Source organism: Bombyx mandarina, chromosome 01 (assembly GCF_030267445.1).
Source record: "Bombyx mandarina strain Sakado chromosome 01, ASM3026744v2".
Taxonomy (NCBI): Eukaryota; Metazoa; Arthropoda; class Insecta; order Lepidoptera; family Bombycidae; genus Bombyx; species Bombyx mandarina.
The window spans coordinates 4075512-4092582 of record NC_143208.1 but is presented as its reverse complement, the minus strand read 5'-3'; the positions used below and the strand labels follow the sequence as shown (position 1 = coordinate 4092582).

Sequence of the window (17071 nt, the reverse complement as noted above, 5' to 3'; positions counted from 1 at the left end):
ATAGATTAGTAATAATAATAGTCGTAGTAATAATTTCGTAGTCGTTGTGGCCTAAAGGATAAGACCTCCGGTGCAATCGTGTTGAGCGATGCACCGGTGTTCGAATCTCAGGCGGGGGTACCAATTTGTCTAATGAAATACGTACTCAGCAAATGTTCACGATTGACTTCCACGGTGAAGGAATAACATCGTGGATAAAAAACAAACCCGCAAAATTATAATTTGCGTAATTACTGGTGGCGGTAGGATCTCTTGTGAGTCCGCGCGGGTAGGTACCACCACCCCGCCTAATTCTGCCGTGAAACAGTAATGCGTTTCGGTTTGAAAGGCGGGGCAGCCGTTGTAACTATACTACACGATGGGTATTCCTATACGATGTTACTCCTTCACCGTGGAAGTCAATCGTGAACATTTGTTAAATACGGATTTCATTAGAAAAATTGGTACTCGCTACATACGAATGCTCCGGACGCCTTATCCTTTAGGTCACGACGAATTCATGAATAAATAATTAAAATTTTTCCATTTTATAAAATAAATTAACACTAACCCTTGCTTTGGAATACAGAGAGGAACTGATCACACGATGACAATGACCACGGATTTGCTCCGTCCGCAACTAACAGCATCCGCAGCGAGCTCAATGAGATTTCCTTGTGGTCGCGTGTGGCCAACAAGCCCCAGTGCAGATCGCGGGACTTAACAATGGCGATCGATGCCCTGAAAGCCGAGATTTCATCTTAAGTTAAAGAAACATTTACAAAAACAAACACATTAAAAAAAAAACTCAAGAGAATTTTAAAACGACAAATTACTTACAGAACAGTTATCGTACTTAATAAATATTGAACACTAGCTGACCCGGCAGACTTCGTAGTGAGTCAATCGATAAATAAAAGACCTAAATTTTGGTATAAAATAAACTTAAAACAAACAAAAGGAATCCGTCCGACGGGGGACACATCAAAGGGAAAACAAAATTGTTATTTTTATTGAAATCCGAGCGTTTTCATATTTATCTACCTTTTAAACCTTCTCTGGACTTCCACAAATTAATTCAAGAACAAAATTAACCAAATCGGTCCAGTCGTTCTCGAGTTTTAGCGAGACTAACGAACAGCAATTCATTTTTATGTATATAGATTTAACGTTATGACAGAAATCACTGGTGTACTGCTGTAGCTCGATAAACGCTGAATACAGTGTGATAATGCCATCTAGTAATCAACGTCCGAATCTAGACTTAGGGCGTTCTCGTGTGAATGTCCGATGCCATCTAGTTTCGACTGAAGGCACTAGAGGTACACAAAGTCACGAGTCTGGCTGAGGAATTTAGGTTTTGTACCGTCGTTCAACAGAATGCGTTAGCAGCATCACTCTGTTCAATCGCAGACGGGTGCTTTCGAAGTTCGCGTCTGCCGAAACAAACTTTATGGCGGGTAATTCGGACGGATCGCCGCGCAGTTACGTGTTTCAATAAACTTTAATTCACTTTTGTTACGTTTTTTCTTTAATTGAAAATGATTAAATTCGGCTAGTAATAGCAGAAAAACAAGCGACAAACGGAAACTGATCTGTTTGTATAGTTATTTCTATCGTAATAAATTTTACACTATTACTTAGTCTGTGACCAATATAACGAGCTGAAGCCTATTCCAAAATTTGGAAACTACATATTAGATGAATTAAATTGACGAAATATACCTACATAATGAATGTTTTGACCATATCTCGGGCAAACGAAAATATTATTTTATATTTTTTTACTTTTTCACTTTATATTATGTTAGACGTAATCGAAAACGGGCACATACAAATTTAATTCCAAGGGCGATGACAGTGTCTTGAAAAGCCTGTTTAGTTCTAAGTTTAAATGTTAACTTAACTAGACCACTAGTTGGACTAAAATAGTTCATTTGCAAAATTTGGTCTCTGCCTTAAGACTTAGTTAGGATTTATGCGGAAACATTAATGGGTTTCCAACACATGTAGCCAGTTAGAATGGAGTTTAGCGAAAGAAATTCTCCAGATGAGTCGTAGCATATGACGCGAATAAGATAAAGATGACTGACAAATAGGAAAAACACACTATGTTAAATGCTGCTATGACGAACTGCATTTTTCCTGCGGTGTGGAGAGAGACGCACGCTATCGGCATACATAAGCCGGGCAAATCGAAAAACGAACCCGCGACCTGCCGATAAGCCTCCTCCCACCAATAGGCAAACTCTATGAACACCTGCTTCGTAAACGCCTCTCGTGCTCACTTATGCATTCAACAGTGCACTGCTTCGCAGAGCACATCTTAGTAAGACTCAAAAGAACGAGACCCGTCCCCACGAGAGCCCGTTACTTCGATATGGCGAAGGCATTCGACAAAGACTGGCACCACCATGGAAGTGGTTCCGGAAGTGGTGCATCGACATCAACTGTACAAAAAGCACAGCCGTACTCTTCAAAAGGGCCCGCCTATACTACTTCGAGTTTTCCACAACGTATCAGACACGTTAACACCGTTGGCCCCATGACCCCCTTAGGTCAGCCCGTACCCTGGGCCGCGATGGTCAAATATCTAGGGGACACCCTCGACGGAGGGATGACATATAAGAACAGCCTGCGAGTGAGCCGCGTTCTTACTCCAAAGTTTTTTTTCATATGGCCTGTAAGCGAAGTAGTCCCTTCGCAATAAAGTGGCACTCTATAAAACTTGCATACATACGGTCATGACTTATACAAGTGTGTTTTTGCTCATGCGGCTCGCACTCACTTAATTAAACACCGTACAGGTCATTCAAACCCGTTTTTGTAGGATAACCGTCGCAGCACCGTGGTACGTAAGGGATGTAGATTTTCACGACGGCCTCCAATTAGAATCGTACCGGAAATATCTAAAGACAGCGTTGAAACGATTCTTCGAAAAAGCGGAGCGACACAATAGCCCTATCGTGACCGCCGCAAATTACAGACGGCCAAACAAGATACAATCGCAGTTGTCCCAAACGTCGTCATATCGTAGCCTCCCGGTCCCCTCTCGGTGTGTTTAGGCATTCCAAGCACCGGTCACCGTTCTCGTTGAAATCGTAGAATGCGAAAGGGTTCGTCGTGTAAATCAACCTAGAAACAAAGCCCACTGAGTTTCTCGCCGGATCTTCTCAGTGGGTCGCGATTCCGATCCGGTGGTAGATTCAGTGAAGCACTGCTCTTGCTAGGGCCATGTTAGCAGTCTCAGGCTGATCCCCGTGAGTTCGCCTACATATTCGGTGAATCTAGTTCAATCGCTTGAGGTTACTAGCAAAAAAATAATAAAAGAACAATATTTTCTTACCATGAACGAATTCTATAGCTACAACTAATTCTCAACGGCGCTGAATCGATCGCGTTGTAAAAACTTATAGCTTTATATGAAAGTACAGATGAATTATGTATGCAACATGATTTCATATATTTTGATTCGCATTTTACTGTCGGATCCGGGCTAGGTATTATTACAGGAGGTCGTAAAACAACGCAAACGGTTCGTGTTCATAACAATGGGTGTTAGTCGTTGAAGGGAACTGTATGTGACTGCGAGAGGCCATAAACATATAGAAATCGAATAAGCTTTAACACGCGAGTGTATGAAAGTTACGCACCCGCGTACATGCAACTTGTTTTAGTACCAAAAGAATGTTACTTGTAACTTTCCTATACTGCCCGAATTTCTGTTCGACAGCAGCAATCGCTCGTTCCGGTTTATAATCAACAAAATAATCAACACGGTTTTCTTTAAGCGACAGACACACGTTTTAATATATCTTGCATATACAGGCGGTTCATGCGCATAAAAAAAACTGTAGCAAGCAGTAGAGGACTCGATAAAAACTTAGGTATTCAATAGAATCGAACGGCAGGGAAGAGCGTCCACATAAATAAAATTACTTAAACGAAAATCGTTTAATTCATATTATTTTTCGCATTTATTTATTTACGCAGCATTGTTGGAGTTGCGACTTTGAGAACGATTCAATCGTATGCGTATTAAAACCGTAAATATCCTCTATTATATCATATATTCATTTAAATACGCAATCAATGTATTTCTCTCTTTTCTGATGTTTTTAACCAGTAAGACTGTCGTAAAACTTTTGGTTCCTTAAGTATACTGCTCTTAGTATATGTTTGATACGGCCCATTGAGTTTCTCGCCGGATCTTCTCAGTGGGTCGCGTTTCCGATCCCGTGGTAGATTCTGCGAAGCACTGCTCTTGCTAGGGCCAGTGTTAGCAACACTTCCGGTTTGAGATCTGTGAGCTTACCTACACGTTAGGGCAAAGCTGAAGTAGCCTCTCAAGGCTATCAATCAGCATAGGTAGAGAAAAAAGTAAATGTCATATGAATAATGTAATATATTCTCCTCACTTGTTTTCTGTGCTATTTTATATACATAGTTCTATTTAAATTATTAATTATTCTGCCTTGGCTATATATACTTTTCTTTAAATTGTTTTTATCGCTCTTACTTTTTGGAAAACATTCATAAATTGAATCATTATAAAAGTTAATTGCTTTGCGTTAGTAATTAAATTTACGTAACGTAAATTACGTAAGCAATTTGTTTGAGGTAAAATTTGTTAGTAATTTTAGCATTTATTAAGCTTTACTGATGCAGCTATTATATGGCACTACCGTCGAATTGTCGCCGATTATTGTTATCTTTTCCAAAAGAACATATATAAAAAGTTATTTTAAATGTAGGATAATTCAGAATTCTGACTTGAATTTCTATATATACATTCAATAGGTAAAACGCATTGGCCAACAGTCACTTAACCTTTTGAAAACATGAAAAATGCATATGAATATTTTTTTCGTTAGAATAACGTATCACTTGGAAATTCATGCCATATATTATAATAAATTATAATATTAATGACGAAATTTAACGAGAAAAATTTACAAGCTAAAATTCATAATATTCTTTACGTAATAAACTAACGATTCTAATAGGTACATATTACTGACGGTAGGACCTCTTATGAGTCCGCACGGTTAGGTACCACCACACCGTCTATTTCTGCCGTGAAGCAGTAATGGGTTTCGGTTTGAAGTGTGGGGCAGCCGTTGTAATCTTTGAACTCATGTCACAAGGTGGGTGGCAGCATTTACGTTGTAGATGTCCGGTAACCACTTAACACCAGATGGGCTGTGAGCTCGTCCACCTACCTATACAATAAAAAAAAATCTATTCCTAATAATATTCTTAACAAAGAAACACAGTCTGCGAAGACGCATCAAATCAATTCCTTAATGCAGATTCTACATTTTAGAATATTTTAGGGATTCGTATTGAAATACTTGACGCTGAAGTTCAATGGCCACTAGAATGTTTGTTTCCTGTTTTTGTCGGGACGGCCCAATTGTACACCGGGCCACAAAACATTCGTGCATTTCGAACGTACGACTACGAATATCGACATTAAAATACTAATCGAGATTCGATAAAGAAGAACTTTATTAATATTCACCAGATGTGCTCTGAACTCATTTCCCTTGCTCGTGCAATAAATTAAAACGGCGATGGGATTCAACTGTAGAGACAAAGAGTTTTGATGACTATTCAAGTCCGAAAGACCATCTGCCGGTCTACTAAATTAAACAGTACTGGTTTTCGAGAAATTCAAATAACTAATCGACAACAATAGCCGGTGGTAGGACCTCTTTTGAGTCCGCACGGGTAGGTACCACCACCTTGCCTGTTTCTGCCGTGAAGCAGTAATGCGTTTCGGTTTGAATTGTGGGGCAGCCGTTGTAACTATACTGATACCTTAGAACTCGTATCTCAAGGGAGGTGGCTACATTTACGTTGTAGATGTCTATGGGCTTTGGTAACCAATTAAAATCAGGTAGGCGGCCGTGAGCTCGTCTACCCTTCTAAGCAATAAAAAAAAAACTCACCTGTGCTTGGTGATCATGTGCATCCACGAAGCGGGGCTGACCTTCATCAGAGCATAGGGTATGAAGATGACGTGCATCCCGTTTAGGACGCTCGCGAGGACGGCGTGCCACAGACCGGTCTCGCGCTTGAAGTCTAGCACGCACACCATGTGCTCACCCTCTGTGTAGTTGCAGGCCACCGAGAGCATCCGACAGTGCGCCAGCATTGAAGCCCTGCCCCGTCATTAAAGTTATAAGTACAACAACATATTAGAAAGAATAATCGTACTGAAATATACGATTTTATGTCAACAGTTGTAAGACATGTTTTTTTTTCAGTAGCTAAATATGAATTTGATATTAATTGAATATTATGAATTGAATATTAATTTAGCTAAGTAAGCTAAGTAAGTTTAGCTAAGTAGCTAAGTAAGTTTAGCTAAGTAGCTAAATATTAATTTAGCTAAGTAAGCTAAGTAAGTTTAGCTAAGTAAGCTAAGCAAGTTTAGCTAAGTTGCTAAATATTAATTTAGCTACTGAAAAAAAAACATGTGTGCAATCCACACGTGGTAGAAGTGAAACCTTCAAAAATTTTCGCTTTAAGATAACGAGACGAATGTAAAATTTCGACAAGAGAATAATTGTAGGTTTTAGTAATGATCATAGTGATGCAAAGTTTGATAATTATTTTATATTTTATTCGGATATATTAATTACATAGATTTATTCAGAATGTATTAAATACGAATATTAGGTACGAAGTAGAGAGCCAAGAATTTAAAAAAACACTGTATAATGCTTCCTATCTCATTTTCTCCCTTCAGTTAAATCTTATGAATTTATGAGTCTGTCTCTTTTTACTGTCGCTTTTTCGTTTCGTCAACTTTCGAATCACAACGATGCCAAAGTAGATTTCAGTTCAAAAAACTTTATGAAACCGAGAACTGAATTACAATAGAGTTCAATATACCCTCCAATGAATAAATCGACTTTCGTTGTAAAATTGACAAAAGACCAAAACACTAAAGGAATGCATGAAGATGTCATCTATAAGAACGCGTGTTGCAAACAATTTTACAACAGATTTTGTAGTAACGAAAATAATAATTTATTTGATTTATATAATACAAAACTCGTCGCCGCATTTAATATATACACCGTTATAGCATTCGTTAATAATTATCGGTACACACATGGCGCTATGACAAACCACCTGCCGTTTGGTTAACCGCAACACACGAACCCCTTGACCAGAACTACATTAAGCCGCATGTCGGAGTTAACTCCACTTCTAAATTCTAATAATATTACCGAAACGAACTTTCGTTGCGCGGTTTATCTATACCTATATTTATCTATATAAAAATGAATTTATTAATGAGTTTATCTATATAAAAATGAATTGCTGTTCGTTAGTCTCGCTAAAACTCGAGAACGGCTGGACCGATTTGGCTAATTTTGGTCTTGAATTATTTGTGGAGGTCCAGAGAAGGTTTAAAAGGTAAATAAATATGAAAATGCTCAGAATTAAATAAAAATAACAATTTTGTTTTTCCTTTGACGTGTCCCCCGTCGGATGGATTCCTTTTGTTTGTTTTAAGTTTTTTTAGGTCTTTTATTTATCGATTGAGGCACTACGAAGTCTGCCGGGTCAGCTAATTTGAAATAAAATAGGTCAGTATTTAAACGTACATTTTCGAGTAGCTTAGTCACGCTTTTCGCCTTGTTTTTCGTGTACTTATTTCTTTATTCAAATTTTCTTACTTCAACGAAATGAGTTGAAAATCGAATAATGTTATACCGATAATTAAACAATGTTTCTCGTTCGTGGTTAAGACCGTATTATTAACAGCCTGATTACTTTAGTATTCTAAACGTAAATTAATAATACTATTATTCTGCTTTTCTAAATGTACTGGTTGGATTTTTTTTATTTCATTTTAGTTAAATCGAGGACTGTTCAAACAGCGATTCTTTAAAATGACAACAAGAATAACAACTTAACTAAGATAAAGTTAAATAATAGGAAATCTCTTTATTTATTATTATTTTATATTATATTTATTAGTTTAACTTAGTTTAACTAAGTATTTTTATTCTATGGCACAAAAAGTCATTAAAAATTTGTTCAGCATTTATAGGCTAGGTAGGCTAGTTCAATATATTAATTATGTCTCAAGCACTAGAGGTATTACTGTTCAGCAATTACTGATGGTAGGGCGTCGAATTTTATTGGATTACACAATCACTATCATTCGTAAGATTTGTTACACTGAAAAAATTTAAACGTATTTTACAAAAACCTATTAACAAAATCATATTTGAAGAATATCATGGCGATAAAACAGGGTATAGTTTTTTTTTTAAATGACAATAAAATTGTTTTTATTTCAACCGAAACCAATAACTTAATAGTGCATAGTTGAGAATACTGAGTATCGCAAAGCCTCTTTTAGCTAACTGCTAAGCGGCGTCTCTTTGGAGGCGAGATTAAAATCGAGTGTCTCTATGGAGTTGAGTTATTAGTTTATCTGTTGACCATGCACATTATTTAGTAACTTCACACCGTTGAATTAGTATGAGTGAGAAATTTGCTGATTAAAACAAGACAATCGATTGAAATTCGATTTTTATGAGTTTGATCAAGATGAGTTTTATAGCTCATTGCGTGGTTGAATAATCGATTGAATTTAATATAGTGGTGAAGTTATGTAAATTTAACATAAAAATAGTTTATGAAATCAATATCATCATCACATCTGTCTATTGTTGACCTGTTGAACATTGGCCTCTCCAATTGATGTCCAATACGGCGGGTCCGTTGCAACCTGCATCCAAAGCGATCGGCCGTCGGTACACCAAGTAGGTAGCCGTCCCATACTGCGCTTTCCAGTACGTGATCTCCACTCGAGGATCTTACTGCCTCATCGACCGTCCCACCTTCTCGCTATGTGGCCTGCCCAATGCCGAATGGATAGTAGTTGTCGCGATTCGTATTTCAAATAACCACATTATTAAAACTACTTTTACGGTTTCAACTTGCTTTTATTAATTCCCTACTCATGTATAGTGTATTATTCCTTTGTTGTTAATATTCACCCAAAATACGTCATTACGGATCTTCCCGATCCATTAATGTTGCTTTTAGGTACCACAAGCACCGGCCACTGCCCTCGTCGAACCCGACGAAGGGTTCGACAAGCGAATTAACCCATAGACAAAGAATTTCTCGCCGGATCTTCTCAGTGGGTCGCATTCCGATCCGGTGGTAGATTCTGCGAAGCACTTGCCCTTGCTAGGGCCAGTCTTAGCAACACTTCTGTTTGAGCCCCGTGAGCTCACCTATATATGTTAGGGCGAAGCTGAAATAGCCTCTCAAGACTATCAGCATCAACAAAAAAACAATAAAAAAAAAAGTGTATGTATGAGTAGTGTGTACATTTTTCGTGGTCACGGAAGACTAACGTACCTACGTGTTATTCGTCTACATTAGCATATTATGCTAACTACCGTAAAAATATGGGCAGGAAGTGCAGAATGCTAATATTTTTTTAAATTATTCATAAAAATACACATTAAATCAATAAACAAAAACATTACACACACTACCATGTATTTGACAAAACACTAAGACATACATATTATTATATACTCATTGTTTATTGTCAAACTTTTGATAATGTTTAAAGTCTATGTTCAAATTGAGAATAGATTCATATTGTTTGTCTTTAATATTATTTGTCTATAGTGTAGTCTTGGGAACTCTATGGTTATACTTGTATTATTATAATACGTGAAGAAAAAACTTTGTACCCCTTTTTACAAAAAATGCGTGTTCTGAGGAGTATGAAATTCTCCACACTTATAGAGAATATAGAGAAGGAGATCAGAATGCATTTTTTTTTTAATTATGCTTAAATAGTACATTAAACCTATAAGAAAAACAATACACACATTACAATGTATTTGACGCACACATATGTATACTCTTTAGTTTATTGTTCAAGTTTGTTGTCAAATTGAGATTAATATTGTTTGTCTTTAATATTATTCGTCTATAGTGTAGCCTTGGCGAAATCTGTGATTTTAAAGGCATAATAAATAGATTTTGATAATAGAACTATAATAATTCAAACTTATAATTTCAGTTGACTATAGTCGAATTTCGACTACTGGGGGACCACTAGTAATTTTTTAAAAACTAGCGACCCGCCCTCGCTTCGCTTCGGAATCTGTAATTTATTATTAATTTCTCCACTATTTAATGGATGTTATTATACATATACAACTTCCTCTTCAATCACTTTATCTATTAAAAAAAACCGCATCAAAATCCGTTGCGTAGTTTTAAAGATTTAAGCATACATAGGGACAGATATAGGGACAGAGAAAGCGACTTTGTTTTATACTATGTAGTGAAGAACATCTAGGATAAAACAACAGAAGCTCAGCTTAATTCAAACTAAACTAGCTGAATAATTTCGTTTTACACCGTCCGCGAACTCCGCAGACAACTTTCGTTCCGCATACGAGCTATTTTACTTAATTACGAACGGACGAATTAAAATATCATATCGTTAGGTTGGAAGTTTGTCTACACGCTGATTTGTTGAAACATCCGTATACAGTACGTGAAAGATAACTTTCAAACTACAAGGTATTAGTGATAATTGTGTTGGTTTATCTAATATATAAAATTCTCGTGTCACAGTTTTCGTTGCCATACTCCTCCGAAACGACTTGACCGATTTTGATGACATTTTTTGTGCTTATCCGGTATCTATGAGAATTGGCCAACATCTATTTTTCATCCCCCTAAATGTTAGGGGTAGTCCACCCCTAAATTTTTTTATTTATATTTTAGACAAAATTTTTAATTTCTATTTTTTTATGATACAGCATACAAAAATACATACAATCCTCAATTTTCACCCTTCTACGATCAACCCTTATTTTTTATTTGCTAATTAAAAACTTTAATTTTTTTGGCAAGATTTTCATTTTTATTTTGTCATGAATTAAATTAAAAAATCTGATGTTACTCTCAAATTTTCATCCCTCTATGATCAACCCCTATTTTTTATTTGTTAATTATAAACTTTAATTTTTTTGGCAAGATGTTAATTTTGTTTTTTCATGACTTAAAATAAAAAAAAATCTTATTACTCTCAATTTTCACTCTTATACAATCAACCCCTATTTTTCCATCCCGATTAATATTTTTTTTATTCTATGCACATATCCGCAATAAGGTTGCAAGATGGCAATCAAATATTATAATTTTAGTACGATAAATTCTTATTCAGAGTTTATAATTTCAAGTTCCTTTAGTTATGTTTTTTTTAAATTGAATTTGATCTCCCGCCCTCGCCGGTCGACTACTGATCAACTATCAATCGATCAGCTATCCCTGCCAGGTGTCACCACTCATCCAGCAAACATCACGTAGTAGGGATGAGGACGAAGCCGGTCTCCTGTCTTACTTACTCACTATACATCATAGATTATACACTTAATATATTTGAGAGCTATACAATACTATAAATTTTTCAGCCATGTCTTTTTGGTTTTATTTGTGTATCAATAGTATGTTCAGTAGGTCTGAGAATCGGCTACTATCTATTTTTCATACCCCTAAGTGAAAAAGGTTGTCCACCCCAAACATTTATTTTTTATTTAAATTTTTTGGATATTTTTTTTGTTTATAATGAGGTATTAAATGGTTAAATGGGTTTTTTTTCTACAGTGGAATTTCCCTAGAAATCTTATTTAAGGCAACACAACGTTTGCCGGGTCAGCTAGTTTAATTATAAATTTATCCTTATATGTATCGAGGGGTGATGGGTTATTTGGTTTAAACGACATTTCGGTAAATAAGCGACATTTATATTTGTAACTAGCTGATCCGGCAGACTTCGTAATGCCTCAATCGATAAATAAAGGACCTAAACTTTTGTATAAAATAAATTTAAAACAAACAAAAGGAATCCGTCCGACGGGGGACGAATCAAAGGAAAAACAAAATTGTTATTTTTATTTAATTTCGAGCATTTTCAAATTTATCTACTTTTTAAACCTTCTCTGGACTTCCACGAATAATTCTAGACCAAAATTAGACAAATCGGTCCAGCCGTTCTCGAGTTTTAACGAGACTAACGAACAGCAATTCATTTTTATATATATAGATTAAGGTCCGTTTTATTTGGTATTAGTATCAATAATTCGAAGTTTTTAATTGAACTTCAAACCACATTCAAATAGCTGAAAAAGTTTTTTTTAATGATATTTTCTCAAAATTTTAATCTTTAAATGGCTCTCTATTACAGTAAAAATGTCACTTAAGCCAAATAATTTTTATGCTGGTCAATATGTGTGTGCGCGAGTGTCTGTGCGTGTGTGTATATGTTGGTTCTTTATGTGTTCTTAAACAATTCATTCGATTATGAGCAAGCTCTATACAGTTGTTGATGTCAATGTAAACAATGATTCTATTATAGTACGACCAAATCACGATAGATGTCGCGCGAGTAGTTAGAACAAATTATTACAAATAAAGATAGTCACAGCGGACCGCGACCGGAATTTAATAGTATTAAATGAATTATTAAATATTATGGTATAGCTCATGTACGAGCCCTTTTTTGTACCAGCGATTTTTTATCCTAACGCAACATTAAATACAATTTAATTTCTTTCTAGAAACCTTAATTCATTAACTTGGGTATTTTAGTTTTATTGTTTGGTTTGATGTATTAGTTTGTAACTTTTCTATGCAATCAATTGCGATATCCCGGATAGGATACCTCTGTATATATTGCTTAATTCGATTTAATGTTTATAGTAATAATAAATATGCATTATTTTCACGTACTTACTAGACAGGCAAACGAAATTAGATCTTTTTTTTAATATTGCTTGGATATTAGATGGCTGTGGGACGAGCTCACAGCTCACCTGGTGTTAAGTGGTTACTGGAGCCCATAGACACCTACAACATAAATGCGCCACCCACCTTGAGATATAAGTTCTAAGGTCTCAAGTATAGTTACAACGGCTGCCCCACTCTTCAAGCCGAAACAAATTACTGCTTCACGGCAGCAACGGGCGGGGCAGTGGTACCTACCCGCGCGGACTCACAAGAGGTCCTGCCATCAGTAACACGTTCAATAATTGACGATTTGTTTGGCGCTCGTCATTTACACAAAGGATCCAAATGTAAAATTATGTACTAATGGATGCAGATAATAAATTCAAATATAAAGCGTACGTTGCGAAAAAAAATTGTCATACCCGTAACTTAACACTTCGAAAGAATTAAATACGCGATACGGTTTAAGTAAACTTTGTAATTGTCTCAACGACACGTGAAAACTAAAGAAAAACTTAAGATTAATATAAAGTGAACTTGAAGGGTTAAAAGCATTATGTAAACAATGTGATTTCCATTAAAATCCTATTATTAAACAGAATCAAACCAAGAAAATCACTCGCCTGATAACTGAATTTTACAATACAATAATAAACGAAAAGAAAACCCCATCAGTCAGGCTATTCCCGATGTACAAAGAGTAATAAACTGCATGATGGATGTTGACAGGGTGTTGTTACTGAACCAGAAACGGAATCCCTTCAGAATAAAACAATCGCGATATAAAAACCGCATCGATATTCATTTAAACGAAGCGTAATAAAAATTCTACAAAATATTCCGTATAATAATCAACGAAACTAAGCCGAAAGCGATTAGCCGAAACGAATCATCTCGAAACAGGAGTTTAATCGTAATGCCTACGCTTTAAAAATCGACACGCCCATAAAAAAAAGGCCGTTTTACTACTACCCGGTAGTTTTCCGATTACAGAGCATAATGCGACTCAGTGACGCACAATGCCGAATTATGCTGAAGCTTAGTTGAGCATTATGCCGCATAATGCGCTCTTGTGCTGTAATTGGAAAACGGCCAAAATCTTTACATTCTGAGCGCGCGCGAAACGTAAGCATAGTTAGTTGCGATAAACGTTTGTGAAACGCGCTCTCTTAAAACTTTATATTACAACGAAAAGCTGTTAAAAAAATGTTGTTCGTTCATATTTAATTATACTTTCCATATTTATTTTATGACAGAGGAGGTGTCCTCTCAGTAGTAATGTAGATTTTACTGGTGGTAGGACCTCTTGTGAGTCCGCGCGGGTAGGTCCACCGCCCTGCCTATTTCTGTCGTGAAGCAGTAATGCGTTTCGGTTTGAAGGGTGGGGCAGCCGTTGTGACTATAGTGAGACCTTAGAACTTATATCTCAAGGTGGGTGACGCATTTACTTTGTAGATGTCTATGGGCTCTAGTAACCACTTAACACCAGGTGGGCTGTGAGCTCGTCCAACCATCCAAGCAATAAAAAAAAAGATTCGGCTCAAGGAATTGTTTTACATTGGAGGGGTCACTTGTGGCCAAGAAGACTTACCAGCTTAGGCGGGACACGACGGCGAACCCAAGGAAACTCAAGGTGACTTTACGTTGTACAAAAAAAAAACATTTTTGAACTACACATGCCGGTGTGTTTAAAATGTATTTTGTTTACACCTTGTTTAAAATGAGTGAAGGCCGGTGCATCGGATAATTTAAACAACGTTAAAAGTTTTACTAGATGGTTGTTAAAAATAAAAATAGCTGGTTAATTAATTTCAGAGAAAATTTAATGTAATGACTTAGCTATCGAATTAGCATTTTCCAGTTCAATAAGAACGTTACGTTCCGTCGAATTTGATTACATCAATACTAATATTATAAAGCTGAAGAGTTTGTTTGTTTGAACGCGCTAATCTCAGGAACTACTGGCCGGATTTGAAAAATTCTTTCAGTGTTAGATAGCCCACTTATTGAGGAAGGCTATATAACATCACGCTAAGACTACGGATCACCAATAAAGAATGTTTCAAAATCAGGTATTTTTAACCTTTTGCGAGCTTCCATTGCGTACGCTGCGAAAACGGTTAAAGTTTCGCTAAAATAATGTATGAGAGAATTGTTTCCCTTTAAAAGATCTAAAAAAAAAGCTATTGTCTATATTATGTTAAGATTGGCTCTCTATAACATTTTTATGCTAATCAAATTTGTTCTAAAATAAAGCATTATTTTTGAAGGTGTTTTTATAAAGATTATCATTCTACGTAAATGAAGAGGCGGGTAAAATTAAGCGTTATGCCAAACTATTCCACGTGTTCGAAGTCGCGGGCAAAAGCTAGTCTTATATATCTGGTGATAGTTGTACCATTACTCTGTAACTGGGTAATTTAAACGGACAACATCAAATCAAAAGCTCAAACATTCGCTTAAGACCGGTCGCGTTCGCATGCGTTCTAGCCCTGCGAGTACTGTTTAGTGCCTTTTATTTGTTCGGCTCGCGTCCGTTCAAGGACCTAGGCACTCCAACTGACTATATACATATATGTATATACTCAACACGAGCATAGTCAGAATAGCTATGGATAGCTTCGGAATAATAATTTTATTGTTATAGGTCCAATCAAGTGTTAGTCGGTCTGTACAAAGTATAATCGAGCGCACAAATACTTCTTACGTTTCGCCATAATATATATGCACAAATACAACCCATTGCATTTCAGACTAAGAACAAACTAGAAATAATATTATATTATGATAAAATCTCATTGAACACTATCAGATCAATGTAAAATATTCCTTACAACGTTTACATAAAGGTTTATAATAAAATTAGCGATCGTTTCTTGGCTTTGGAATTTAATATAATAATACCCGGAGACAAGAATGCTAGCTATCTAAACGACATTGCAAAAGTTTAGTGGTAAATGTAGAATTTACAATACAACGCGTGTTTGTACGTGTCTGATAAAATAACGATTATTTTGTAGCGGTTACTAAGGAAATCGGATCAGTTTCAAAACGAGAATCTCGATACATTTCATAGCGAAACCCTTTGCTTTATATTTCAAACTCATTTGAAATTTTAGGAACAAATCACTGTTTAACAAATTATCAAGAAAAATTAAATCGATTCTTAATATTCTTTTTATTTTTTTATACGCATGATCCGTCTCTTTGCTCAGCAAAGGTTTCCCTCAGCTATCGTATATTTAATCATACTCAACGGTTTTATTGTACTATATTTTATTGTATTATACAAAAAAAATAATGAAATTCAACTAAAAAATATTAGTTTAAAAAAACGAACAAAGTACGCTTTTATAGAAAATCCAACTAAAAAATAGAAAATAAATTATAATGAATTTGAATTAAAAATAGTGTAATAGGGGTGTATGGTATCAGTAGTTATAAATATTTTATGAACAGATATGAGTAGAAGGGTTATTTTGATAATATCCTGACAAGCACCCCACGCTTTTTTTTACAATAAAATCATTTTTCCTACACTATTTTTAATTCAAATTTATTAAAATTTATTTTCTTTTCTTAGTTTTTTTTAAAACTATTATTTATTAAAATCACACACTTTGGTATACTTGTACATATTGTCTTTGCCGACACACGATAAGTACATACCAGTTTTATAAAAGAGCACAGATTACTGACCTGGTAACGATAACTCCCATTGCGGATCCGTCAGCGGCGGAGGTGTGTTCGATGTGCGCTGGACATTCATCAGCCGGACGAGGAGGCGGGATCCAGTCGCGCGGCGGACGCGGCAGTTTCTCGGTCGACACCCAATGTAGGGACGGCCAACCGCGAAATGAGACCACGTCACCGGATGAGGTCTTTGGTAGGCCTGAACGAACATTCGATTCGTGAACCAATCGCAGAGGCAGAAAATTGTTGTTCGACTATCTAAAGTTTATCTAAACTCTAAACTCTTGAAAAAAAAAAAAGATGCGTGGTGTCGAGGGACACCGGATAGGAACGAAGTTCCTTATTATAAAAATATTAATTTTAAGTTCTATTCTCGAGGTATAATGAAAAAAAAATTGGGGTTTCGCAACAACCCAAGGTCATTCGGTAACGTGCGAACTTATTGTGGTACACTTCATTCACGGTTGTTTGGATAAGAGTTAGTGCATTGCGCAAACGAACGCTCTGAGATCGTGGTCAATGAATGATAAAAAAATGTTATTTTTTGTACGTTATTACAAAGTTACGTCGTACGCTGTGTGCATTACTAATAAAAATC

The 17071-nt window shown here is 36.0% G+C and overlaps 1 protein-coding gene across 7 annotated transcripts in view; it reads right to left on the bottom strand.

The window, feature by feature from the left end:
• Nucleotides 1-17071, bottom strand: part of DIP2 (disco-interacting protein 2) — a 146793-nt gene that overhangs the window by 9761 nt on the left and 119961 nt on the right. For all 7 annotated transcript variants that reach the window (XM_028179965.2, XM_028179955.2, XM_028179971.2 and 4 more), the window contains 3 exons: nt 16480-16672; nt 5934-6146; nt 551-720 (listed from right to left, as the gene is read on the bottom strand). In XM_028179965.2, the coding sequence (XP_028035766.1) occupies nt 551-720; nt 5934-6146; nt 16480-16672 (576 nt within the window). The remainder of the gene's footprint in view (nt 1-550; nt 721-5933; nt 6147-16479; nt 16673-17071) is intronic.